This window comes from Molossus molossus, unplaced genomic scaffold, assembly GCF_014108415.1.
Source record: "Molossus molossus isolate mMolMol1 unplaced genomic scaffold, mMolMol1.p scaffold_m16_p_8, whole genome shotgun sequence".
Classification (NCBI taxonomy): Eukaryota; Metazoa; Chordata; class Mammalia; order Chiroptera; family Molossidae; genus Molossus; species Molossus molossus.
The window spans coordinates 63,459,694-63,487,297 of record NW_023425402.1 but is presented as its reverse complement, the minus strand read 5'-3'; the positions used below and the strand labels follow the sequence as shown (position 1 = coordinate 63,487,297).

At 38.8% G+C, this 27,604-nt stretch overlaps 1 protein-coding gene across 2 annotated transcripts; it reads right to left on the bottom strand.

The window, feature by feature from the left end:
• Positions 1 to 702: 702 nt before the first annotated feature.
• Positions 703 to 27,604, bottom strand: UBE2J1 (ubiquitin conjugating enzyme E2 J1). Of its 2 annotated transcripts, none has more exons than XM_036249187.1 (8): positions 27,499 to 27,604; positions 16,569 to 16,642; positions 15,189 to 15,320; positions 11,939 to 12,023; positions 11,551 to 11,656; positions 9,194 to 9,323; positions 6,868 to 6,987; positions 703 to 1,315 (listed from the first exon to the last, which is right to left on the bottom strand). In XM_036249187.1, the coding sequence occupies exons 1-8, from the start codon at positions 27,527 to 27,529 to the stop codon at positions 1,034 to 1,036; spliced, it is 960 nt and encodes a 319-aa protein (XP_036105080.1). In that variant the 5' UTR covers positions 27,530 to 27,604; the 3' UTR covers positions 703 to 1,033. The 2 variants fall into 2 exon arrangements, with proteins under 2 accessions (XP_036105080.1, XP_036105081.1); XM_036249188.1 differs by lacking the exon at positions 27,499 to 27,604 and adding an exon at positions 22,355 to 22,392 and having other exon boundaries at positions 965 to 1,315.

Genomic DNA, 27,604 nt, shown 5'->3' with positions numbered 1-27,604 from the left:
TGATTAGGTGGCCAATTCCAAGTAAAGGTTTTTCTAATTTCTATCACTATTGCTTGGGCCCTGAGCTTTTCTATTAATATGGTACATGAAATAGTTTAATATTGCGCATATTCTAGAATAATTACATTTATAGTGATTACAAAGCTAGGCATATATACATCTCAAAAGATATACAATTCAAAGCAGAGCAAACATTCAAATATTAAGATACTCTCACTTAACTTCGGCAATAAAATCAAGTGATTTCCTGGCTTGAACCCTCCCCCTCCCTCCCTCCCTCCTCCCCTCCCTCCCTCCCTCCCTCCCTCCCTCCCTCCCTTCCTTCAAACAAAGATCTATGGAGGATTGTTTTTTTTATTTCCTTTTTTCTTTTTAAATCTTATGTGCTCTTTGGAGATAATGGGATAATAGCATATCAAAGTGGTTACAAAGCATTATTCCCTCTTCAAGTAACATCCAGTAGCCAAGATGCAATCTCATTTCCTCATAAATGTTTGACTGTAATAGTAACTTGCACTGAAAATGTTAAGGACATAAAGTATGTCAAAGAATGGGTAATCCCAATATGTTCCCCATGAATGACATTTTAAGTAAGCTATTGGAGGGGTTTTACTTTGCCTTTTCAACTCTTATCCCTATATCATTCTACATAAGTAGAAACAGAGTACTCAATAAATGATATTGAGTAACTACTAATATTCATTGGAACTTAAAACACCATTGTTTATCCAAAAATTTAAAAGGGCTATACTGAAAACTATCACAAATTTACATAAAAAGCTAAGGTGAGAAATAACAAATTATTCCCTGTAAAGCAGGTCATATAGTGAGACAAGGGACTTGACTTCTAGTCCCTTAAACTAAGCAAGATACAGTCTGAATGTCTAGCTATATTCATACTGAATTTATAAGGATCAAAAAAGGAATGGAGGATAAATACAAAATAATTTTTTGTAAACAATTCTTAGATTATACCCAATGAAGAATGTTTAATGAAGCAGTTGAGTCACAGCTCTTAAGACACAAAACAGTACTATAACTCAAAGTCAAATATGTATTCATTGGCCAGATATATTCGTCGGAATATAAGCGCTGCCAATGCCAAAGTCAAGATGACAATCAGGACAGCAGATCCGCCATGATCAGTGTGGTTGTCTCTTGGCTGCTGGCCCTGGGTTACATCTGGTGAAGCAGACGACCTTCTTTGACTCTGCTGCTGGGCCCTGCGCTGTCGAGGACTCATGGAGGTATTCTTAGCTACAGGTTGGACAGGCTGTTGTTGAAGGGATGCTCCTGAGGGGTTCTGGACTGCATACTAGGAAATTTTTTAAAATTCTGTTTGAAATTGGCAAAGAAAACTTATACATATACCTGTTAACTATTCAAGAGTACAAAGAATCTCAGAGCACTAAACATGACTGAGGGCAAAACTACCAAGAATTATCTAATTGTTCCTATTAACTCACCCTTCTGAGTAAGCTAGCAACACAACTTATTCTGAGTACTCACCAGGTGGAGGAGGAATTTAACAGAACAAACAAGACAAGGACAGAGTTTACCCACATTCTCCACAGGTGGCTTTCTAGCTCCCTCACCTGCAATTCCAACAGAATCTGCTAGGCATCTGGGCACCTCCCTTCTTCAGGAGAGTCAAGGAGAGAAACAATTTGGTTTCCACTTTCTGCTTGAAAGTTTGCCATTCTAAATGGCAAAAAAAGGCAACTCGCAACAGGATGCCTCTCGTGATCCATATTTCTTTCAATATTATCTTACTATGCCAACGTGCTTCCACCAATAATCATAGAGCATAGGAAACAATTTCAAACCACATGTTCTTCACAGCAATATCACTGCAAAAATTAGGCTTATCATTTCTCACAATTCTTGTCAACTGAATTGAACACAAGTCTAGAAGAACCCTTTACTGTATGTTTGACTCGTGTTACTTTAAGTGACATCAAGAGTTCTTTAGATATGTACAGAGAAAAATTTGGAGGCACTTGTAGAAGATTCAGTGTACCCTCTACTTTGACACACTAGTTGCCCCCCATAAAGCACTGGATATCAAATGTTTTCTATCCTTTAGTGACTGCTCCATGACCGCATAACCACAATGTGGTACCAAGTGAGCCAAAATCTTAATTATAGTTAATAGACATGAAAGCTCTTTAATATGAATTCCATTTCATTTATTTAGATACTTTAATTCTACCTATAATAATTCAATGACCTTTAATTCCTTTATTGAAAACAAGTTTATATTGATTATATTAGTGCCAATACACATTCTTTCAAATAAAAAAGAACATATGTTTTATTCAAAATAACTAAAAATAAGCAAATATAAAACATTTTAGCCCTGGCTGGTTTGGCTCAGCTGTTAGATGTCGTCCTATGGACCAAAGAGTCTTGGACTCGATTCCAGTCAAGGGTATGTACCTCAGTTGCGGTTTGTCCCCGCCCTGGTTGGGTTCATGCGGGAGGCAACCTATCAATGTGTCTCTTTCACATCGATGTTTTTTTCTCTCTCCTTCTCTCTTTCTCTCTCCCTCCCTCCCTCCCTCCCACTCTATCTGAAAATAGAAAAATATCCTCAGGTGAGGATTAAAATAAATCAATCAATAAATACATAAATATTTTAAATACGTTATATTAGAGAAAAATGTAATATTTAATAGAAAAAATAATCAAATAATGCAATTCAAAATTTTTTTTCAAAAGGTAAGAGTATGGACTGTGCTGGCCACAGCTATGAACATTAAGGGAAAAACCACTCATCTGTTATATGCAGATGAAATTACATTTTAAATCTGACATTCATCTCTGAATTAAACAGCTTAAATAATCTGTATTTCTTAAAACTATCCTTTGGAAGCACTAAAATGTAGTGACCCATAATACAGCAGTAGAAAAGAACTACTGACTCTGAGTTAAAAATATGTTAGTGCTGATACTAAATTAGATTGCATGAACTTGGACTTCCATACTCCAGACTCCCAGGAGCAGTCTGCTCACTGAAGAGAGCACACAAAGCTGCAGCATTTTGTGAGGTCTTATATTGTCACAGGTGTCATACAGTGACTCACCGAGTTGAACTGAGCTACAGCAGCCAATTAAACAGTCCATTTGAAATCTCCCATTCTTTCAATTGCTCAGCCAAGATAAAAGTATCTGATAGAGCTGCCCAGCTGGTGTGGCTCAGTGGTTGAGTGTTGACCCATGCAATAAGAGGTTGCTGGTTCAGGCACAATCCCAGTTTGCAGACTCAGTCCCCAATAGGGGACATGCAGTAGGTAGCCGATCATTGGTTCTCTCTCACATCGATGTTTCTATCTCTTTCTCCCTCTCCCTTCCTTTCTCTCTAAAAATCTATAAAAATATATATTTTTTAAAAGTATCTGATAGAGCAAAAGTACTCAAGGGTTATAGAAGGAGATGGGTTCTTAAGGAAAATAAAAAAACATAATGTACTATCAATTCAGAAACTAGTACAAGAGATTGACTCAGTTTAAATTCCCAGTTCAGGGCACATGCCCAGGTTGTTGGCCCGATCCCCAGTGGGGGCATGCAGGAGGCGGCCAATCGATGTTCTTCCTCACCGATGTTTTTATCTCTCTCTCCCTCTCCCTTCCTCTCTAAATATCAATAAAGAAAAAAAAATTTTTAAATATATATGTGTATATATATGTGATATGTATATATATGTGGTGTGTGTGTATGTATATATATATAGATTCCTTAGGGGGCACCAGATTTAGGTTAAAAAAAAAAATCATGACTTTACTTAGGACAGCTGTTTGGATCTCTATCAGTATGATTAATATAGTTAGAACAACAATCCCTTACAACACTGACTTTAGATGATATTTCAGTACATCAACTTAATGGAAATATTTATATAGATATACGGGTTTAATTAGGTTCTATGTTTCTAGTGTCTTTTGGATAATAAATTACTGACTAAAATGTAGTGCTACAGTATTATAAAGTTCTAAAATTTCTCCTATTTAAAATAATCACATCAAGGGGAAACTGTAATGACCCAGGGTCATAGATCCTGAGAAACCTAGTTTATTTAGAGTTGAAGGACTAATTGGACCAAATTTTGGCAGTTCATATTGAACTGCCAGATGGAGAATCAGTGCGCTTTAGCATTTTCAAAATGCTTTAAGATCGGTGGTGGGACTTCTAAACCTTTGCTGTTTGCCTAAATTTGTCCAAATGCATATCATAGAATAAAGACTTTAAGTCTTAAGTTTTTGTCTCTTAACTAAGATGAAGCAACCATTTATGGGAAGGTGAACAAATGTGATATGTTTTATTAAATTAAATTAAAATATTTTTTAAAAATCACAGTCACAGATGTCACATAAATTTTTCTATAATCTGGAATAATCATCCTCTAAAGGGAGTTTTGTGTTTGTGTTTTAATACAAAATGGAATGGCTTATTCAGAACCTCAATCCTAGGAAAAGGGAAAAAAATCTGACAGACTGGAAGAATATAAAACTACCATCAGTATTTTCCCCTAAAAAATCTGCACCAACAAGCAACAGATGGTCTAACGTTATCTGCTGTATTTAGACTTTCGGCAATCTCCTGCCCCCTGAAGGTTGAAAAAACAGCTTATCTGGGATTTGATGTATAACATCTCTGAATTTATATTACACTTGCATGGAAAGCAGCCACCCATAGCCAAAACCAGGTTTCAGTTACCTCCATAGTGATCAAATTATATAATCACACTCTGAGATTTGTATATAAATGTAATTAAAAGCTTAACTCACAATTGTACATAACTTATTGCTTGTCAGTGTTTTAACCAGAATTTGTATCTATGAAATTATTCTAAGTTTTATGTACTTTAAAGTCAAAATTAAAACTACTACTGTAATGATAACATTGTTTATGCTATCTAATTTACTTAAACTTCTTTATTTCTTTACCTGTACTCCTAGTTTTTTTAAAAAGTGCTAATCCTAAACTTCATTTATTCAATCAACAAATATATATTGACCACCTACTATATACAAGGCACTATGCCAGACACTGGGGACACAGCCCTGATCCTCAAAGAACTTACACATTACATTCTGGGAAGTAAGACAGACAATAATTATAAAACAAATTACAACTGGAATAAGTATAACTGGAATATGCAACAGAAAAACTTGACATAGATTTAAAATAAACTAAAAAGACTTAAACATATCACAAATTTATAATAGGATGTTTTTATTTCTAAAAAAACTATGAAATAAGAAAACAATTAGAATTTTAAAGATGAAAAGTTAAAACATACACTAACTGCCCTGGACAGATTGGCTCAGCGGTTGGAGTGTTGGCCTGCGGACCAGAGTCCCAGGTTTGGTTCCCGCTAGGGGCACGCACCAAAAAAACAAAAACGCTAACTAAAATGAATCACTATATTCCTCTAAAATACATAAAATTACATGGAGATCATGTGAAAACAATTTAACTCTCAACATACACTGTTTTCTTTCTTTCTTTTTTTGTTTTATTCTCACCCGAGGACATTTTTCCATTTTTTGTTAAGACAGATTTATTTAGATAGAGTGGGAGGGAGAGATAGAGAGAGAGAGAGAAACATCAACATGAAAGGGACACATAGAGTGGCTGCCACTCACACGACCAACCAGGGCCAGGGACAAACGGCAACCAACGTACACAACCTTAACGGGAACTGAACCCGGGTCTCTCTGGACCACAGGCTGATTCTCTAACCGCTGAGCCAAACTGGCCAGGGCTACACTATTTTCTTGTACCTCCTTCTCCAGTCCTCCAAGTAGTACTTCCTTCAGAGCATCCGCACCCTGATTTCTCCAATCTACTTCTCTGCCATCTCACTCTCTGCATAGGAGAGAGCCACTCAACACTATTTAGTCTGACTTTACAGTATGCTATTCCTGAGTAAAGGGCAAATCTGCATCTGTCCAGCTTCTATTCCAATTTTCCTGACCCTTTAAAACCTCTATAAACTGGAGAGGTGAGGAAGATATGGTTATTCCACCAAACAATCTGTTACCAAAAAAACCTTAAAAGATCGTTTATCTCTAATATACAGAAAGTCAATGTTTTCCCCATATTCCTAATTATGTGGTAACAGTTCAGTCACATTTTCTTAATCCATCTCTCTAATGACCTAGGCCCTGCCAATATTTAGACAGTAGAGCAGGGCACAACTAACAACAGTCATACCATTTAACAACAGCCATACCGTTCATTCAACCTTTCAATCAATAATTATTTATTGAACATTTACCATGCTCAAGGCAGCACTGTCCAATAGAACTTTGTACGATGATAATAATGTTCGATATCTGTGCTACCCAATATGGTAACCATTAGCCACATGTGACTATGAATTACTTAAAATGTGGCTAGTGTAACTGAGGAACTGAATTTTTAACTTAATTTAATTCAGAATAATTTAAATATAAATTTAGATAGCCACAATGACTGTTAGCTACTATATTGGACAGAGCAGGTCTAAGGCAAATCTTTTGCTCCAAAGACAGAGTGCCTATTTAGAAAGTGGCTACTGTACGTATATTTTGTTTTATTCTGACTAAAGCACTATATTGAAAAACTGTTCAGAGAAATCACAGAATTCTGGAGGGAACAATAGGACCTAAAAATTATTTAGTCCAGCCCCATCTAACAAAAAAAAGAAGGCCCAGAAAGCATGAATAACTTGTTCAAGATATATAGTAATTCATTAGAGGGAGAGTTGGGCTAAAATCCAACTGTTAGGAAAACCAAAAAATTCAGATATTTACTCTAGGATCTCCTTCTACTACTGCAAATAATGATAATATATATATGTATAAAAGACAAGAACCATACCGATGCACTGGCCGTAGCACCCTGGAATGTTGTGGGTATATTGTCCTGTAAATCATTTAGTGAAAATGGGTGATTTAAGTCCGACTCAGCAATAGTCTTTCCAGATGAATTGACTTCTGCCTATAAAAAAAATAATACCCAGAAGTGTGTAACAAGACAAAATGTACAGAATAACTCACAACCTACTAAATCCCCTTTCTTAGATTTATTTTATTTTATTTTATTTTATTTCAGATAGAGTGGGAAGGAGAGAGAGGGAGAGAAAGGGAGAGAGAGAGAGAGAAACATTGATGTGAGAGGGACACATCAATGGGTTGCCTCCTGCATGAACCCAACCAGGGCTGGGGGACGAACTGCAACCAAGGTACATGCCCTTGACCAGAATCAAATACAAGACTCATTGGTCTGCGGGCCGATGCTTTACCACTGAGCCAAATAGGCCAGAACTCTTAGATCTATTTTAATTGGTACTTTAATATCAACAACAATCAGTTAAGTGTTGAGCACTCATGTGTCCAACACTATACTGGGTATTACAGGAAGATGCACAGACAATCCCTGTTCAAGGAGATGTTACTCAGTGAAGGACAAAACTAACACCCATGGTTCACAATCCACAATTGCAAAAATCTCTAAAATCTAAAGTTTTTTGGCCCGGCTGGTATGGCTCAGTGGTTGAGCATCAACCTATGAACCAAGAGGTCGCTGGTTCGATTCCCAGTCAGGGCACATGCCCAGGTTGTGGGCCAAATCCTCAGTGTGGGGCATGTAGGAGGTGGCCAATCAATGTTCTCTCGTCAATTTTTTTTTTATCTTTACCCAAGGACATTTTTTGCATTTATCTTCAGATAGAGCAGGAGGGAGAGAGGGAGGAAGAGAAAGAAAGAAACATCAATGTGAGAGAGACACACCAAGTGGTTGCCATCCACATGACCCCAACTGGGGCTGGGGACAAACTGCAACCAAAGTTCCTTAGTGGGAACTAAACCTGGGACTCTCTGGTCCGCAGGCCGACGCTCTAACCACTAAGCAAAACCAGCCAGGGCTTTCTCATCGATGTTTTTCTCTCTTTCTCCCTCTCCCTTCCTGTTTCTAAAATCAATAAAGAAAAAAAATTTTTTTAATAAAAATTAAATCTAAAGCTTTTTGTAATTTTCAGGCAAAGCCTGACATGTGAGGCTATTAACAATCTTTATTCCACATTAGTGTAGCTATTCCCAGGTTTGGTGATGAAATATTAATGAGCTTGATTATAGGGTACTGCGTCAGATCTCTCTATGAGTGTTAATATAAAATCTGAAATTCTTAAGTATAAAACACATCTGGTCCTAAGATTTTCAGAGTAGCAATTTTATATACAATAGGAATCTTCAGAAGAAAGACTATAACCAACATTTATTAAGCACCTCCTCTTTCAGGCACAATAAAATAGAAGGAAAGATTTCTCCCAAGAACTAGACCTTTAAAGGACAGACAGGATGTAGAGAGGAAGAAAAGAAGGATGAGGTAACATGTTGCTTAAGGCAGGCTGACATTTTTTATGGAGCTAATTAAATTATAGAAGTATTTATATGTTTGGGTAAAATATATACAGAAAAGAAAGTATGTAAGGGAGATATGCCAAAATAACAGCACTAATTTCTTGGGGCTGGGAATATGTGATTGTTATTTTCTTCTTGCTTACCTATATTTTCTATAATAATAGCTAAAACATATTAAGCACCAGGGACGCTTCTAAATGCAATATATTAAAGTGAACATTAACTCACTTAATCCTTATAAGAATCCCATAAGATAAGTACTATTATTATTTACAGATGAGAAAAAGCCACAAAGTGGTTAAGTAATGTGTCTGATATCCTACTACTAAGCAGCAAAGCTGGGATTTGAATCCCGGCACTGTATACCAGAGTCCAAAGCTTTTAACCACTATGCTATATAATGCCTTTGTGAATGTATTATTAGTTTTGTGATTTTTTAAAAATTACTTATAAAAACCTTATTGCAGCCCAGACGGTATGGCTCAGTGGCTGAGTGTTGACCCATGCACCAAGAAGTCGCTGGTTTGATTCCCAGTCAGGGCACATGACCAGGTTTTGGGCCTGATCTCCAGTGGGGGGCATGCAGGAGGTGGCCAATCTATGTTCTCTCTCATTGATGTTTCTATCTCTCCCTCTCCCTTCCTCTCTCTCTCTCTAAAATCAATAAAGAAAAAATAAAAATTAAAAAAAAAAACCCTTATTACAATAGGACTATATTACTTTACTTCTGAAACTACATAAAAGGGCTACATAATAAATTGAATTTATTTATCAATTGAGAGTACCTTAAAACTGATTTGTCTAGCCAGTTCTTTGGCTTCTTGGTCAGCCTTTCTTGAATCGCTTCCAGATTTTAAAGGCAATAGGACATCCTTCATGGTGCAGCCACATCCCTCACAACAGAAATCTTGTGATCTGGTAGGAAATAATTTTTTTGATGAGTACAAATCAAATACATGAATATTCATTCAAGACAATCAAACAATGAATAATTAAATTTAAAAGAAAAGAACAATGGATTCCATATCACATTTATCTACATGTAAATTAGACAATTATGGCAATAATTATAGTTCTAAGACATATACATGTTAGATTGTTATAAAAATTTCTTATCAATTATATCTCAATATTTAAAAAATCTAACATTAAAATCTGGGCTTAGATTTCATTATTTTCCCAACATACTATATAAAGAAAAATAAGCTTTAGATTTGTATAACAAAAGATATAAATTGTCTACACTGTCCTCAAGATCACACATAACAACACTATGTTAAGCCTGTGAAAAAGTTCACTATAAAGATCAAATTATTTTAGCTCAAATCATTTTCAGCAGAAACAAATATAAAACAGTAAAGAAGCCAATTAAAAATAGAATTTACAGATATTTCCAGGAAAAAAAATCACAAATCTTATGAATCTAAATAGCAGTACACTTGAAAGACAAATTCGTGGAAAATTCAGGCTCTAAAATTTATCACTGATTATATTAAGTAGATACTCAACCAGTTAACTAGACTTTCCTAAGATTTATTTGTTTTTCTATGTTTTCATTTTCTCCTTTGTGTTCCAGATATAGCCAAAAAGTGCCCTAAAGTTCACAAGAGTGCTGAGGGTTTGTATGACTAGAAGTAAATATGTATATTATGTAAAAATATTTATTGTTACATTACTGAACTTCCTTTAAAAAATTATTTTACTGTATATCTAGTTCAACATAAAATCCTTAGGCCTTAAAGAACATGCTGCTTAAATTTATTAAATAGTTCATGTACACAAAATATATGTCAAAGTAGTATTAATTTAGTATTTATTGATGAATATTTTTTGTTTCACCAGAAGCAGTTCTGCTATCCATACCCTTTTGAGAATCAGTTATTTCTAAATTATCTGCCTTAAAATATGTCCACTTTTAACTGAGAAGTCAGATGAAATTTAAAGAAGAATGTTTATTTTGAATATATTAATTTATCCACAAAAATAGTAATTTACCATGGTTAAATGCAAAATCAGGTTTTTAAAAAGCCTCTAATTCAGACCTAAAACCTGGAATATATACATTGACAAGTCTAGAACAAAAAACCAAATTCTTTTTTTTTTCACCTTGTACATGAAATGAACTAGATAAAAATATCAAGACTGAAAGCCAAGATAAAAAAAATATCAAATAAAACAAATGTCATGTATTCAAAGTACATATTGTAATTTGTGAATAGTAGCTGCAAGTAATATACCCAGAACTTGGGAATAAGATTTAAAAAGAAACGAAGGAGTCTACCAAATCTTCCAAACACTAAAATCTCTTTGACTTAACAAACATATGTAGGGGGCCTATTCTGGGCCATGCTAGGGTAAGATATTCTACAGGGTAGGCAAAGTAGGTTTATATTTGTTCATATGAAAAATAATGCAATAATTAATAAATAATAATACAAGAACAAACTCTGTGTTTTGCATACTCACAACTGTAAGCCTACTTTTGTCTACCCCTGTATAATTTAATTCATAAAATATGTTTGAAGAGTAGTAGGCAGCCGAGTCCAGACAAGAAAATTATCAAAATCAAGAAATAGTCTTAGCACTACTCAAAGGAGAGAATATTCTAAATCTAATGAGTTAGTCTGTGTTATACAGAGTGCACCTGGGAAAAACTGAGAAAGTAACAGCACTGGGAAACGACAACTTAATAAAATATCCTTGTCTTTATTCCAGATCACCCATTGAGCACCTACATGAGCCGGTTACTACAGATACAAAGATGGATAAGTGGATTCCCTCCCTGCCCTCAAGACATCTTTAATCTTGTGGAAAGCTACATATAAATAATGGCTCTAGTTCTCTTCCATCTGTATTACTGTCCAAGTGGAGACAATGACTTGTACTGTTTTCTAGAAGATATCTCCCACTGTAGATTGATGTTATCAACTACCTTCTAATACCAGATAGCATGAAATCAATTCTTTAGACTCTGGTCAAACCTGAGAAAATTGGTACAGCTGAATTTCTTAAAGAGCAAAACTAAGGCTAGAACCTGTAGCAAACAAAGGTAACTCACAAAGTAAAAACAGAGCATATCTCCTAATAGCCATTTCCCAGAATAATATTTGGGTCTTAACAAATAATGAAATGCAAAACTTACTTTTTAGCAAGTGCTCTTCTTTCCTCAGGTGTGTAATCTAGAGAACCTATGGCTCCTTCTCCTTTTGTTGGCATAAACCCAATGATGGCTAATAATGCTGTTCTTACTGAAATAAAAAATAAACATCAATCTAAATTGCTTTGTAAAAGGAACTGGGTTTACTCTGGAAAGAAAAAGAAAGACTCAGGCTTTCACTGAAGAGGTACAGGTAGAAGGGTTGTACTAAAACGATGGCCAATATCTAAACAAGGAAAAGCATTTTTATTATTTATTCAATAATGTCAAATTATTTATCAAAAACAGCTTCAATCTCAGGGAGGTATTATACTTTATCATTATGAATTGACTAAAGTTATATAAGATATATTCACTTTAAATTAGTACTCACTACTCCATGAAGGCTGCCAAGTTTCAGGATGATGTCCTGAGATGCTCAAACAGATTTTCTTGCCTACTTCAAACCGTCCATTAGCCTTAGGAATAAATAAGGCATTTAACAATTATAGATGTGTTTAATGTTTTACACTTTATAAGTATAAATATATTTTACATGTAAATAATTTTTAAAGATAATTTTTAAATAATGTAATCTCTAAGGGGATACAGATTTTTGTCCCCTTATAGACACTCCACAAATATTTGTTGGATTCTGAATGAATAATACAAACTGTTTTTATAAGTTGTAGCACTTTTTTGAAACTGAATTATACAACTGAAATCTAAATAATTGATTTATAAAGATGTCCTGATGTCCTCCTCTGTATTTAGTATGGTGCTAGGCTCTGTGAAGAATCTAAAAAAAGAAGACATACAGTGAGTGACTAGGATAAAATCTAATGACTTAGTATCATTTAACTAGATGTTGGTAAGGAAGGCTCTGAGGTGAGAGTGATTTTCAAAAGGATGATACAATTTCATAAGACAGGAACACAAAGGAGGAAGAGTAGAGATAATGATTTCAGTTTTGGACATGAATCTATTTTCTTGGTAGAAGAGCTACTGATGATGTCCAGCAGGCAGGTAGAAATACAGACATGGTGATATCAGGAGATATATATCTTTGGTACCTGACTTCGCAGAGGTGATCACTGAAGCCATTTCATAGAAATAACAAAAAACAATTCTGGCCAGTTTGGCTCAGCCGTTAGAGCGTTGGCCTGCGGACCAGAGGGGCCCGGGTTCCATTCCACTAAGGGCACGTACCTCAGTTGCAGTTTGTCCCGGGCTCTGGTTGGGGTCGTGTGGGTGGCAACCAGTTGATGTGTCTCTCTCAACGTCCATGTCTCTCTCTCTCTCTCTCTCTCCTTCCCTCTCTCCCTCCTGCTCTATCTGAAGATAAATGCAAAAATGTCCTCGGGTGAAGATAAAAAAATAATAATAAAAAAGAAATAATAAAAAACAGCTGAAGTCTGAATTTAAAGAATATCTGTACTTAGGGGAAGGGAGAGAGGTATGAAATTAGAATATATGCTTCATATGGTCAGAGAATTTGACTTATTCTCTGCTACACCCACAGGGTGAATGACACGTGTTTAATGAATATTTGCTGAATGAAGGTTGGAAAAGAAAGTTTTCAAAAGAGAAGTAACCCAGCAAAAGCAAATACTGAAAATCAGGAGGGCAAGGCTGATTCTCAGTCACTGTGCTAAATATGACCATATCATTGGTTAACTCTTGAAATATTTCTATACCTGTTGGTGAACAGCTGCTGCTCCAACTACCCGCCCTACCAGTTTTCCCATGCACCAGCCCCTCCCCCTAGACCACTTGGCTCTCCCCACGATCTAGCAAATAAAAGTGACTCCTACCACAGCAGAGCTACTCCAAGACCCTGCTCCAGCCCTGCTGCCAGCATTAATGATTCTAAATATTACCTAATATCTGTTAAGCAGCTTCTCTATGCAAGGAACTTTATAAAGTGTGATTATATTTACCATACACAATACTTTTGACAGATGAGAAAACCAGATTTCAAAGAGATTATGTAACCTGCCTGTGGTGTAATAGAAATAGCACTGGTTAGAATCCAGGTCTAGTGGCTCTGAAACTAATGCTCTTTCCACTACACCAAATATAGGTAAAAAGCAGCATTAATTTGGTATTTACTAATGAATATCTTTTGTTTTACTATTTGCTACCCCATGAGTGTCAGATGTTTAACTTAGATGGAACAGAATAAAGACTGAGAAAAAGCAGTGGGATTTCTCAAACTGGGCTTAGAGATGAGTGCTGTGAGCATGTGTAGAAACCAGACTGCAGCAGGCTAAATCAGAGTAAAGATGCCTTGAAGGTTATCAAAGAAAAGAACAGGACAACAACATAAAGTGGTAAGCAGAGATAAAGAAAGGTTTTTGTTTTGCTTTTTTCAAGTTTGAGAGCAATTAAGTACATGTGTAAATAAAAGAAAATGAGGAAAGGTAAGCTTAACAATTAAGACAGGAATTTACTGATGAAACACATCTCAGCAAAGAGAAGAAAAATTAGATTAATAGTTTTCTTTCAGATGGAGGTAAAATATGTGAACACAGATAAATTCTAAGATATAAATAGTAATAATATAGCAAACATTTATTGAGGACTCTGTGTCACTTCATATTCTAAGAGCTACACATGAAAAGTGAGAGGTTAAAGAAGATGATATGATTAAGAGGTACAATAATAGCCCTGGCCAGTCTGGCTCAGTGGTTAGAGCATCGGACCAGGGAGTCCCAGGTTCGATTCCCACTAAGGGCATATACCTTGGTTGCAGTTCGTCCCCGGCCCTGGTTGGGGTTGTGCAGGTGGCAACCAATCAATGTGTCTCTCTCACATTGATGTTTCTCTTTCTCTCTTCCTCCCTCTCTCCCTCCAGCTCTATCTGAAGATAAATACAAAAAAATATATATCCCTGGATGAGGATAAAAAAAAAAAAGAGGTACAACAATATTAACAACCCTTTACTGAGTTCTTATCATGTGCCAGACACTGTGCCTAGCACTTTACATACATTAATTCATTGAATTCTAACAACCACACTATATCAATAATTCATATAAGTTATTATTTAGGGGGAAAAATTATAGTACCAAGACCTGGCTCCCAAAAGCAAAATTATAATAATGTTTCACTTTATTTTTATTTTTTTTAGCTTCTCTTTTTTTTTCTTTTTTCTTTATTGATTTTTAGAGAGGGAGAAAGAGAGAGAGAAACATTGATGAGAGAGAACATCAACTGGCTGCCTCTTGCATGCCCACAACCTGGGCATGTGCCCTGACCTGGAATCAAACCAGTGACCTCTTGGTGCACGGGTCGATGCTCAACCACTGAACCACACCGGCTGGGCTTTAACTTCTCTTTTTAAATAAACATTTTTTAGAGAGAGAGGAAGGGAGAGGGAGAGAGAGAAACATCAATGTGAGAGTAAAACATCAATCAGTTGCCTCCTGCACACCCCCAGGTATCAAGCCCCCGACCCAAGCATGTGCCCTGAGCAGGAATCAAACCAGCAACCTTTCAGTGCACAGGACAGCACCCAACCAATTGAACCACACCAGCCAGGGCCCACTTTATTTCTTAATGTAAATGAGTATGTCGACCAAATTTTGCAGCCACCATGAAAAGTTAAATCACAAGCATTCCAAAAAGCCAAGGATTCTTACCGTTAAAAGAATAATGCTTGGTGGTTTCATGGGATACTCTGGTGGCAGTACTATTCGTCCATGATAAACTCCTCCATCAAAATCAGAATCTGGGGGCCCTCTAACTGTGAAGTGCCATTCAAAAAGATTATCCTGAACAAAAACAATAACCAACAAGAAATCAGCACTATTAAAAAGTTTAACTTTTTATTAATGACTATCTGAAATATTGGGTGAGAAAATATGTTTTACGTTATTGTTAGAGCAGTTTCTAATGCATAAAATGTCTCAAGCTCAAGTATAAAAGTTATAAATAAAAGCTATTTAATCTAGTTTTCATGTCCCATAAGAGCTAAATCTTTTTTAAACAAATGCATTATAAAATGTCTGAGCAGCCCTGGCCGGTTTGGCTCAGCAGTTGGAGCATCAGCCTGTGGACCAGAGTACCGGGTTCGGTTCCCACTAGGGGCACGTACCAAATAAATAAATAAATAAATAAATAAATAAATAAATAAATAAATAAATAAAATGTCTGAGCATTGTTAGGTATTTAATTAAGCTAGAAATTATTCCTTGAATACTAATTAGTGATAATTACTATATAGTTGATCCTTGAATAACAGGGGTTTTCTTAACACTTTCTTTTCTCTAGCTTATTTCATTGTAAGAATACAGTATATAATACATGTAAGATATAAAATATGTGTTATTTGACTGTTTATTTTAGCAGTGAGGCTTCCAGTCGACAGTAGGCTATATTAGTAGTTAAGTTTTTGGGGAGTCAAATTATACAGTAATTTTCAAATGTGTAGGGCTTAGGGCCCCAACCCCTGCAATGTTCAAGGGTCAACTGTATAATAAACCTAAGAACTTATTTAAAAGCAGTTAGTAGTGTTAATATACCAATATCGTCTTACAGTTAGCAAGTACTTGACAGTTTGCAAAATATTTGTGCATACATTATTACATTTTGTTCTCACTATTACCATGGAAACAAAACTGAGCACATTTAAATACCCTCATTTTACAGACAAAAAGACTGAAGTGAGGTAGAGTTGTTTGTACAAAAAGCCCAGACTAGCTGCAGAGATCCCTCAAGGGGCTAGGTCTTCCAAATTATAAAAAGTACTGAGTTCCTTCCACTTCTCCTCCCTCCCTCATATTCAAGACCTCAAACCAATTTAGTATCTGAGACCCATTTTACAGAGACCAGAAATCTGCTTCTTCTAAAATGTTGATTTCAGAATGGCTAATAAAATACTGAGGAAACTACTAGGAGAAAAACACATTAATAAACCACATCAAATACATCTGCAATGATCAAAGCAATGAAAAAACAATTTTAAGAAACTTGTTTAAAATATTAAAATCCATATGTAGAAGATGGAGACAAAAACTAACCTCTAAAGGCTGTGCATGGTAATGATCTGTTGGATCTTTCAATTCTGCCGCTTCTTTCATTAAACGTTTAACAGCTAAAATAAAATTCATAAGATAGAGACATTTAAAATATACTTTACCAAGTGACTAGCACAGATTTATAAACTTAATGAAAAAGTTTCTACTTTAACAAAACATATAGAGAACTGGTTCAACTGAATATATAGTAAAGGTTTAATTATGGGATAACAGTAATAACTGAAAGGGAAGAGGAAATGGTAGCTGGGTATTAGAAGAGTTACTTATTAAATTAAATATATAGGTTAGTCTCATAAAGGCACTATTTGTATTTAATAGGTACTTATATATACTTCCTATGTGGTAGCACTCGAACATTAACTCATACAGTCCTCAGAACAATGCTATGAGATAGAAAATCTCCATTTTCTGCCCTGGACAGTTTGGCTCAGCAGTTAAGAGCATCTGCCCGAGGACCGAAGGGTCGCAGGTTTGATTCCCGGTCAAGGGCATGTACCTGAGTTGCAGGTTTGATCCCCAGCCCTGGTGGGGGTCATGTGGGAGGCAACCAAAAGATGTTTCTGTCTCTGTCGCGCTCTCTCTCCCTCTCTCTCCTTCTCTCTCTCCCCCGTCTTCTACTCTATCTAAAAATCAATGAAAAAATATCCTCAGGCGAGGATTTAAAAAAAAAATCCCAATTTTCCACACAAAGAAACTTGTCCAAGGTCACACAACTAGTAAATAACAGAGCTGAAATTCCAACACAGGCAATACAACCCTACCACGTTAAAATGTCTATATTAACAAAAACGTGCCCTCTGGAACTCATGCTCATGAACAGTAAACTCCCCTATATTTTCAACCTCTTGGGACTTTCCACCCACTATCTTGCATTAACTTAATGGTACTGTCTCCAAAAATCACTGAATTCCATAGACCTAATTGATTTCCTTTTGGAAATTATTTTTCAGCTCAATTAAAACCTCCAATCCACTGACCACACAACTTTCTTTACCATACCTATCCCTATATTCATTTCCCTCTTTAGCCACACTCTTAACCTTAGGGGCTCCTCTTTCATAATAAAATTCAATTCTAGCTGACCAACCCAACCATCTTCTTATTTGGTGTCTATACCCAAACACCTGAGCATTACTGAGGGAGGTAAAAAAGTCAGAGGGGCAGGCATATTGATGCCATTATAGAGTTATTATCAACAACTTCCATTGGGACACAATGTCACCCAATGTTCCTATATTTCACTAGTAAGTCCACTGGCCCACTCTCTCCAACTAGCCCCCTAACACTATTTCACACCTATTTACTCACTTCTCATCTCTCCTCTCTTCCACCTCTTTCAGTTAATGGCACAGTCTTTTACTTCCGTGATAAATGACCATTAATCACAATAAACAATCCTATCTGTATCTGTACCTTCTTCCAACCTTACTGGCTCTCAAAGGTCAGTCCTTTGATCCCAGCTCCTCCCACCTCAAGCTTCAGGTGCTAAAAAAATGTCCATATACTTGGTGTAGGATAGCAAAGTCATAAAAAAAGACAGGTAGCCCAAGACTCCAGGAAACTGCTTGAAAATGGATTGTTCTTGGTGCTATAAGAGAGGTATGCACCAGGTGGGCACCTAAACTGACAGCAGACATTAGAGAAAAGATGTCAGGTACCGACATCTGAAAGAGTAGGAATTACACAGGTGGGTATGAATACGCAGAGGAAATAATAAAAGTAAAATGTGTGGAGGTATACTGTGGAAAGTTATCAGGAGAGATTAACTAAGAAGCAACTCCCACACAATATCACAATTCAGTATGTATCAGGACTTTTTTTTTTTCTTTTTTTTAATCCTCACCCGAGGACATTTTTTCATTCTTTTGTTCAGATAGAGTGGGAGGGAGAGAGAGGAAGAGAGAGAGAGAGAAACATCGACGTGAAAGGGACACATCAAGTGGATGCCACCCACACGACCAACCAGGGCTCGGGACAAACTGCAACCGAGGTATATGCCCTTAGCGGGAACCGAACCCGGGTCTCTCTGGACCGCAGGCCAACTCTCTAACCGCTGAACCAAACCGGCCAGGGCTGTATCAGGACTTTTGCATAAAATTTCATTTTAGCCCTGGCCAGCATGGCTCAGTTGGTTGCAGCATCACCCCGTGCACTGAAGGGTTGTGGGTTTGATTCCTGGTCAGGGCACATACTCAGGTTGCAGATTGGGGTGTGTACAGAAGGCAAGTGATCGATGTTTTGCTCACACCGATGTTTCTCTCTTTCTCTCTCCCTCCCTTTCCCTTCACCTCCCTCTAAAAACAATGAAGATATATTCTTGGGTGAAGATTTAAAAAAATGTTTCCCACCCTGGCCAGTTTGGCTCAGCAGTAGAGCATTGGCCCACGGACCAATGAGTCTTGGGTTCGGTTCCGATCAAGGGCACGCACCTCAGTTGCAGTTCATCCCTGGCCTTGGTCGGGGTCATGCGGGAGGCAACCAGTCGATATGTCCCCCTCACATCGATGTTTCTCTCTCCCATTCCCTTTCTTTCTCTCTCTCTCTCTCTCTCTCTCTCCCCCCCCTCCCCCACTCTATCTGATGATAAATAGAAAAATATCCTCAGGTGAGGATTAAAAAATAAAAATTTTTTTTTTCATTTTAATCAAGGTTTCCTAAGGTAAGGAAAAAAAGTTCTTAAGTGACTATCCTATTCCATAAGCATTAATATTCTTTTCCATCTCCAACTCTGAACTAGGCCCCTGTAGGAAGAGATTTTGTTCACTTGATCATCAAATTACTGAGCTCATATTAGATGCTATATCTATAACCAAAATAAAATAATTTCAGTTATCAAAGAGCTTATAGTCTTGGGAACGGGAGAGGAAGTAAATACAAAACAGCATGATAAATGCTATATTAGAAACATATATATATTGAAACACTGTTCTCACAAGTTCTAGACACTCCATTTCTCTCTACTCCAGACCTTCCTTCCTACTACTGGGTCCTCAGCTTGCAATGCTGCTCCGACCCCCAACCCTTACCCCATCATCAAGACTGGCCCCCACCAAACCTTTAAGTAAACTCCTCAGGAAGGTGTCCCTGACACTTTCCCTTGTCCACCCTCAGACTAGTGGCTAGAGATTCCTGTCTGGACGGATAAAAATCCCTGAGTTCTGTGAGGGGAATGGAGACCAGGAATGCTCTCCAAGTTAGTCTAATGCTCAGTACAGGTTTGAAAGCCACTGCCCTAGACACCAGGTTGAGTGCTCTTACTACAAGCCTCCGTAACTCTCTGTCTCTTATTTTTTATGAAGTTCATATCACTTGTAATTACTTAACACCTGACTTTCCTGCAAAATAATCTGCTTTACTGAAATCTCCTCAGGACTTAGTACATAGTAAGCACTCAAATATTAGTTGAATTAACTTTTACTATTTTCCCCTAAAAAAAAATCTCATTCCAAGGATCTGATTAAAGGCAATGGTTTTTAACCTTATTTAGCAATGAGATAAAATCCTTTGTTCAAAGAAAAGCTTAATGAGAACCTCAGTAAGTAAAACAGCTGTTTTGGTTGAAGCCGCCAACATGGAAGATATTTTAAGCTATTTACCATCCTTCCACCTAATCTATCTAAGGGGTCCATGGAACAAGGTTTGAAAACCCTTGGTTTGGAGCACACGGAAATATCATTGTTTTAAGTTAATATTATTAGGTATAAGTAAAATCATGGAAGCTGTTATCAAGTTCATTAGTTTGGCTGCTGTAAGAAATCTAAGATGCCAAGGAGATTGTTTTGCCTTCATTTCTCATCAGCTACCTGAATAATGATCAAGCTGAAGAGGTCAGATTTTATGTCATTCTATACTCTTATCACATTTTCTCTGCCTCCTCCTCACCTAGCTCAGTTCAGTTAGAGAAAAGATAAACACCCAATAGTACTTGGATATTATGAGAGATATATGAAAGGATCAGAAATACTACAGGGATGCATTTAAAGAAACAATCATTCACTTAACAACTAAACATGTTGATTTTATTAGTTCATAGGCCACGCAGGCACATACCATGTGAGAGCTAAAGCCACATAGTCAAACAGAATATGAGGTTAGTCTAGTGTTTCCATAATCTACTTTTTCTGAAATAAAATATATTACAAATGTCTTAGTGAAAAAGAACATGGACTCTTGAATTAGAGCTGCATTAAAATACTGACTCTGGCCCTGGCCGGTTGGCTCTGTGGTTAGAGTGTCGGTCCATAGACAGGAGGGTCCCGGGCTCGGTTCCCGCCACGGGCATGTACCTTGGTTGCAGTTTGTCCCTGGCCCTGGTTGGGGTTGTATGGGTGGTGACCATTTGATGTGCCTGTCTCACATCGATGTTTCTCTCTCTCCCTCCCGCTCTATCTGAAGATAAATGCAAAAAAAAATGTCCTCAGGTGAGGATAAAAAAAAAATACTGACTCTGGCCTGGCTGGTGTAGTTCAGTGGTTGAGCAACAACCCATGCACCAAGAGGTCACTGGCTCAATTCCCGGTCAGGGCACATGCACAGGTTGTGGACCCAATCCCCGGCTAAGGGCATGCAGGAGGCAGCCAATCGACGTTCTCTCTCATTGATGTTTCTGTCTCTCTCCATCTCCCTTCCTCTCTCTCTAAAAATTAATAAAGAAAAAAATATTTAGAAAACAATATGGTGTTTCCTCAAAAAATTAAAAACTGAACTGCCATTTGACCCAGTGATCCCACTTCTAGAAATATATCCTAAGAAGCCTGAAACACCAATCAGAAAGAATATATGTACCGCTATGTTCATAGCAGCACTATTTACAATTGCTAAGATCTGGAAACAGCCCAAGTGTCCATCAGTAGATGAGTGGAGCCCTGGCCAGTTTGGCTCAGCGGTTAGAGCGTCAGCCTACGGTCCAGAGGGACCCAGGTTTGGTTCCCGCAAAAAGCGTGTACCTCGGTTGCAGTTTGTCCCCGGCCCGGGGTTGGTCCTGCGGGTGGCAGCCACTTGATGTGTCCCTTTCATATTGATGTTTCTCTCTCTCTCTCTTTTCCTCTCTCTCCCTCCCACTCTATCTGAACAAAAAATGGAAAAATGTCCTCGGGTGAGGATAAAAAAAAAGAAAATAAAAAATCTGTGGTACACATACACAGTGAAATACTATGCAGCTGTAAGAAAGATAGATCTCTTATCCTTTGAGAGACATGGAGGGACCTGGAGAGTATTATGCTAAGCGAAATAAGCCAATCAGAGAAAGATAAATATCACATGATCTCACTTATTTATGGACTATAATGAACAATACAAGCTGATGAACAAAATAGACCCAGAGACACCGAAGTAGATACAGATTGACAAACCTCAGAAGGGGACAGGGGTGGGGGTGGGGGTGGGAGAAATAAACCACAGAACTTATATGCATGTATGCGTAACCAATGGACATAGACAACAATGCTGGGGTGGGATCAGGAGGAGGGTGTCAATGGGGGAAAATGGAGAAACATCTGTAGGAAAAATAAATTTAAAAGAAAAAAAAATTAATATCCCCCTCCAAAAAATTAAGAACAAGAAAAACCTTGTTTTTTGTGTGGGAGAGATAATAAATATTTTTATTCGTTTATTTGGGAATGTACAAAGTATATACTCCAATGTCATCTGAGAGGAATATTTTGTAAATCACCTCAGAACACCAATTTTAAAGCAGAAACTTATGGTTTTTACCACAGCTGTTATTTTTTTAAAGCAATACCATTAAAAAATTATAATTAAATACTTACTCTGATTCCTTTGTTCTAAGCCCTTGAACAAGTTACTTCATCTTATTCTGCCTCAATGTTACATCTGTCAAATGGGAGTCAATAATTTCTTCACATAATTATCCTTTCCTTTTCACCCATCCCTCTTCCCCAGATCACAAGTTATTAAGATCAGAAATGAATTGGGATATAAGGCCATCTCAATAATTCTGTTTCAAAATCAGTCCTTGAGCATATGTAGTTGGCCACATGGCATGGTTTTCTGACTCCCAAGGAGAAATATTACTGCTATGGAATAGTCGAAATTCAAAGTTCTGACTGATAACTCGGGCTAGAGCATATAGTCTGCCACTTCTGATACTCCATCTCTTGCTATCTCATATTTTTCCCATCAGCTCCTCTTTATCTCTTTATCTCAACTCCTCTTTATCTATTCAGCGAAATTCTCCTAGCATGGTAAGATGTTCCAGGAAAAAGGGTGGGGAGCATCTGCGTGACTGCTCTTGTTCTTTCTTTTCATGGAGGCCACATGATCACTCTGGATCCAAGCACTAGGCTCCATAGGCCGAGGCAGTGGCATTCTGCACATGCCCAGGCTAGTTTACTACGTTTATTTTGTGGTTTGGAGACAAAGCTCCAGCTAAGGGGATCTTTTACATGTCACTGTCTCTCATGAATCTATTTATTTTGCAAAACAAATATCCTGATATCATCAATCCCAAAGCATGGGTAAAATGCAAAGGAGACTGGTGCATTGAGGACATGAACCCAATGTCATGCTCCCCAAATGCCTCTTCCTGTTCCCATATGAAGGCACTTAAGCAAATGTTTAAGGACTAATGTTTCTGCCCAGAAAGACCCTGCAAAGATATCCACTCAACAAGCATTTAAAGAATATCTGAGCAATGGAAATAAAAGAATGACCAAGACCTGCTTCTTGCCTTCAAAAAGCTCACAGTAAGAAAGACATGAAAACAATTATAACACAAACACTGACCAACTATTTACAAATACAGGAACTGCCTATAGGAGTTGGATAAGACTGAACCTTAAAGAAGCCTGAAGAATTAATAGGAATTTCAAATGGATTAAAGGGAAAGCATTCTAAGCAGAGGTTCCAATAGGGACCACAGCATATAGGTGAGAAGAGCTGTTCCATCTGGGGAAACCCAGGCAAAAATGGATGGATAGATAGGGTAAGGCTGGTGAGAAAAGCAAAGATCAAATCATGAGCAGCCCTGTAGGCCAAGCAAAACAACTTACTTTGAACTGTATCCACAGCTATCAGTAAGCTACTGAAAATTTCTTAATTTGAGAACTGATCTAAACAGGTTTTATTTTAATTGATCTGGTGGCAATAGTAACTGGTAGATATATATGTATCTGCATGTATTGGCACCCATGCTCAAATGCCTATGTGAGAGAGAGTTTTAGGGTAGGGGGTGGAGTAAAGGAGTAGACCAAGAGATCAAAAATGACTCCAATGGGTGCTTGGGTGCTGTCAATCCCTGGGACAAGGAATATTAAGGTGAGGTGCACATTTAGGGGAGGAGAGAAAACTGGTAAGTTTGATGTTTATACTTTGTAGATATTTTTTTCAGTCTGTGAGAAATCTGGGTGAAGATATTAAATCACCATTAGATTCTATGTGTCTACAGCCTAGGAGAAGGACCTGAATTGTACATTAAAGTTTGAGAATGATTAGCATGAAGGTGCAGTGGACACCAAGGGCATGGACAGGATGACTGCTGGGTTTCTGATGGAGATAGTAGGTGCCTTTGCACTAATCTCTTATACATACACCAATCACCTGCTGAACGTGCCCCTCAGCCCCTTCTGAGGAAAGCTGCTGCAGGAGGTTCTTTATACATAGGTCTCCCTACTTCGCTCTCCGACACCCTACTACCTTGGCCAGAGCAAACCCAAAAAAGAATCAAGGAGCTTGATCCAGAGGCCACTACTGATAGACTAGTCAGAGGGCTTATGAGATAGCCACACACAGAGCTCTGCCCACAACTACAAGTCCATTCATAAAGCAGTAAGTTTTCCCACCTATAAAATGAACAAATTTACTATCCACATACTAGCACACTGGCCCTTAACCTGTCATCTGTATTGTCTTTTTTTTTTTTTTAATCCTCACCCAAGGACATTTTTCCATATTTTGTTCAGATAGAGTGGGAGGAAGAGAGAGAGAGAAACATCAACGTGAAAGGGACACATCGAGTAGTTGCCACCCGCACAACCCAACCAGGGCCGGGGACAAACGGCATCCGAGGTACATGCCCTTAGCGGGAACCGAACCCGGGTCTCTCCGGACCGCAGGCTGACACTCGAACCGCTGAGCCCAACCGGCCAGGGCATCTGTATTGTCTTAATTGTCCCATCCATACTTCTAAGACAACTAACTCCCTATTATATAGTGAGAAAAAGGATTATATCTCTTACATTGTGTAGTATAACTTCCTTTTACATATACATTACTCTAAAAATATCACAGAACTGCCCTGGCTGGTTTGGCTCAGTGGTTAGAGCGTCGGCCTGCGGTCCAGAGAGACCCGGGTTCAGTTCCCCCTAAGGGCATGTATCTCAGGGGCAGTTTGTCCCCGGCCCTGGTTGGGTCGTGTGGGTGGCAGCCACTCGATGTGTCCCTTTCACATGGATGTTTCTCTCTCTCCCTCCTGCTCTATCTGAACAAAAAATGAAAAAATGTCCTCGAGTGAGGATTAAAAAATAATAATAATAAAAAATATATATCACAGAACTGAGAATAAAATAAAGGAAATACTTTCATTAAGCCTCCTAGCATTTTCTAAAAGTCCCATATTTCATTCAATTCACCTTCTCCATGAACTCTAAATGATCTATACAATAACAATAAAAAAAGAAAAAAAATTTTTTTTAAATTCTGTTTAGAATAACATCACCTTTGAGGAAATGAAACCAAAAAGAGGAAGCAAATTTATTACACAGCTAGAAGCATGTTGGCCAAAACTCAGCCTGCTGGCAATAGGTCATGTACTTTGGAAATGTACAAAATTCTGGAGAATATTAAATGCTTATCTTAATCTCAGGTATGATGACCTATAAAATTGAGGAATGTCTTTTTTTATCCTCACGCGAGGACATTTTTGCATTTATCTTCAGATAGAGGAGGAGGGAGAGGGAGGAAGAGAAAAAAAGAGACACATGGACGTTGAGAGAGACACATCGACTGGTTGCCACCCATACAACTCCAACTGGGCCAGGGACAAACTGCAACCGAGGTACAACCGAGGTACGTGCCCATAGCGGGAACCGAATCCAGGTCTCTCTGGTCTGTGGGCCAATGCTCTAACCACTGAGCAGACTGGCCAGGGCAAGGAATGTCTTCTGACAACAATCTCCATTCCAAATTGTACTGTTAGTCACATTTGCATTATCTCTAGACATTTCACTAAATACCTCAGGTGGTCTGGCCAGTGTGGCTCTGTGGTTGAGCACTGACCCATGCACCAGGAGGTTGCTGGTTCGATTCTCGGTTAGGACACATGTCCAGGTTTGGGCCATATCCCCAGTGGGGAGCATGCAGGAGGCGGCCAATCGATGTTATCTCTCCTCGATGTTTCTATCTCTTTCTCTCTCTCCCTCTCTCTCTAAAATCAATAAAGAAAAAAAAATTTTTTTTAAATATCTCAGGTGTTCTAAGGAACTTGGTACCTTTTGACCAAGGAGTCACCATATATTTTACCCTCACCCCCACCCCAGTTTTTTGTTTCTGTTTTTGGTTAATGCTCACCTGAGGATATCTTTAGATTTATTTATTTTTTATTTTTTTTAGATAGAGTAGAAGGGAGGGAGAGATAGAGAGAGAAACATGGGTGTGAGAGAGGCATATCGATTGGCTGCCTCCAGCTCAACCCTGACCAGGGCTGGGGATTGAACCTGTGCCTCTTTGGTTTGAGGGCCAGAGCTCTAGCTGCTGAGCCAAACCGGTCAGGGCTTAGCCCGTGTTTTATATAAATCTACCACAATCTAAATAATTTAACCATCTACCCTTAAAATTAAGTTTTCTTTTCCTCTTTCTCTTTGATCTTCTCCCCCTCCCCCCACATTCTTAAGAGATGGGTTGGAGGAGGGAAGTTGTCAACCCACTGAAATTGAATTGTATAAATTATTTATTGGACAGCCCACAGTCTTCACCAGATTTTTAAAGGAGTCTATGCCCTGCCGCCCCAATGTTATGACCCACTCTACATACTTGGTCACCTAAGAACATCACTTAGTTTGACAGCACTGAAGTTACCAAGGCTCTGTTCAATCAATACCCTCACACTTTTCTGGCGTCTTTGTATTTAAAAAAATAAAATAAAATAAAAGATTCACAACGTCAGCCCTTTCCATAAGAATGCTAACATTGCTGATTCCTACTGAGAAACTGTACTGGAAGAAAAGAGAAAAAAAAGCAGTAAGAGCCGTCAACCATCAGATACTTGAGGACTCGGTCGGGGCTGAACCGTGCAGTCCCTCGCTCCCGACAGATCGCGGTGCGGAGAGAAGAAAGAGCATCTACAGCGCTCTCGTCAAGCCGCCTGAACCCAGAGGACCGCGTACTCCTGCCTCTTCAGAAAGCGCCAGCAAAGGGTCCGAGGCCGGGCTGCGGGGCTCCTGGAGGTGAGGCCGGGTCATAAGCACAGGAAATGAAGGCCCACGACCGCCCACCTATCAGTGCGGCAGAAGGAGCGACTCCGCTAGTTGCCCTGGCCCCCTGGCCAGCCGGTCCGGGACGGGCGTTTCCTGTCTGCCCGATTCCACGCGCCGCTACCCTACCTCCCCAATGGGAGTGAGTCACGCCGCTCACGAAAGTGCGGCGGCAGCGACGGGGAAGAGCCACAGAGCTCGGGGAGCCGTCGGCGAGGGCCGTTCCCGTCTGCCCGTTCGGACGGCGGAGCTTACGGCCCAGCTCCCGCCGCGCCGAGGAGGGAAGGGCGAGCCCGGGGGCTGCGGGGCGCCGGCCTGCCCTGCGGCCTGCACCAGCCGGCAGGCGGCGGCCTCGCGTAGAGCGCGACACCGGGACTGGAGCCGCGAGTGGCGGCGGACGCGAGGGGACCGCAGGGCTGGCGCCAGGGTCCGGGGTCACGCCGGTCCACCTGCCAGCGCCGCCCGGCGCCCCCAACGCTGCTCACCTGGGCTCTTCAGGTTGTAGCGGGTCTCCATGGCTCCGGCCTCCTCTCCGCGCCGCTGGTGCCGGGTCTCAGCGCGGCTCGGGCCACTTGGGCCAGGCCCCGGGGT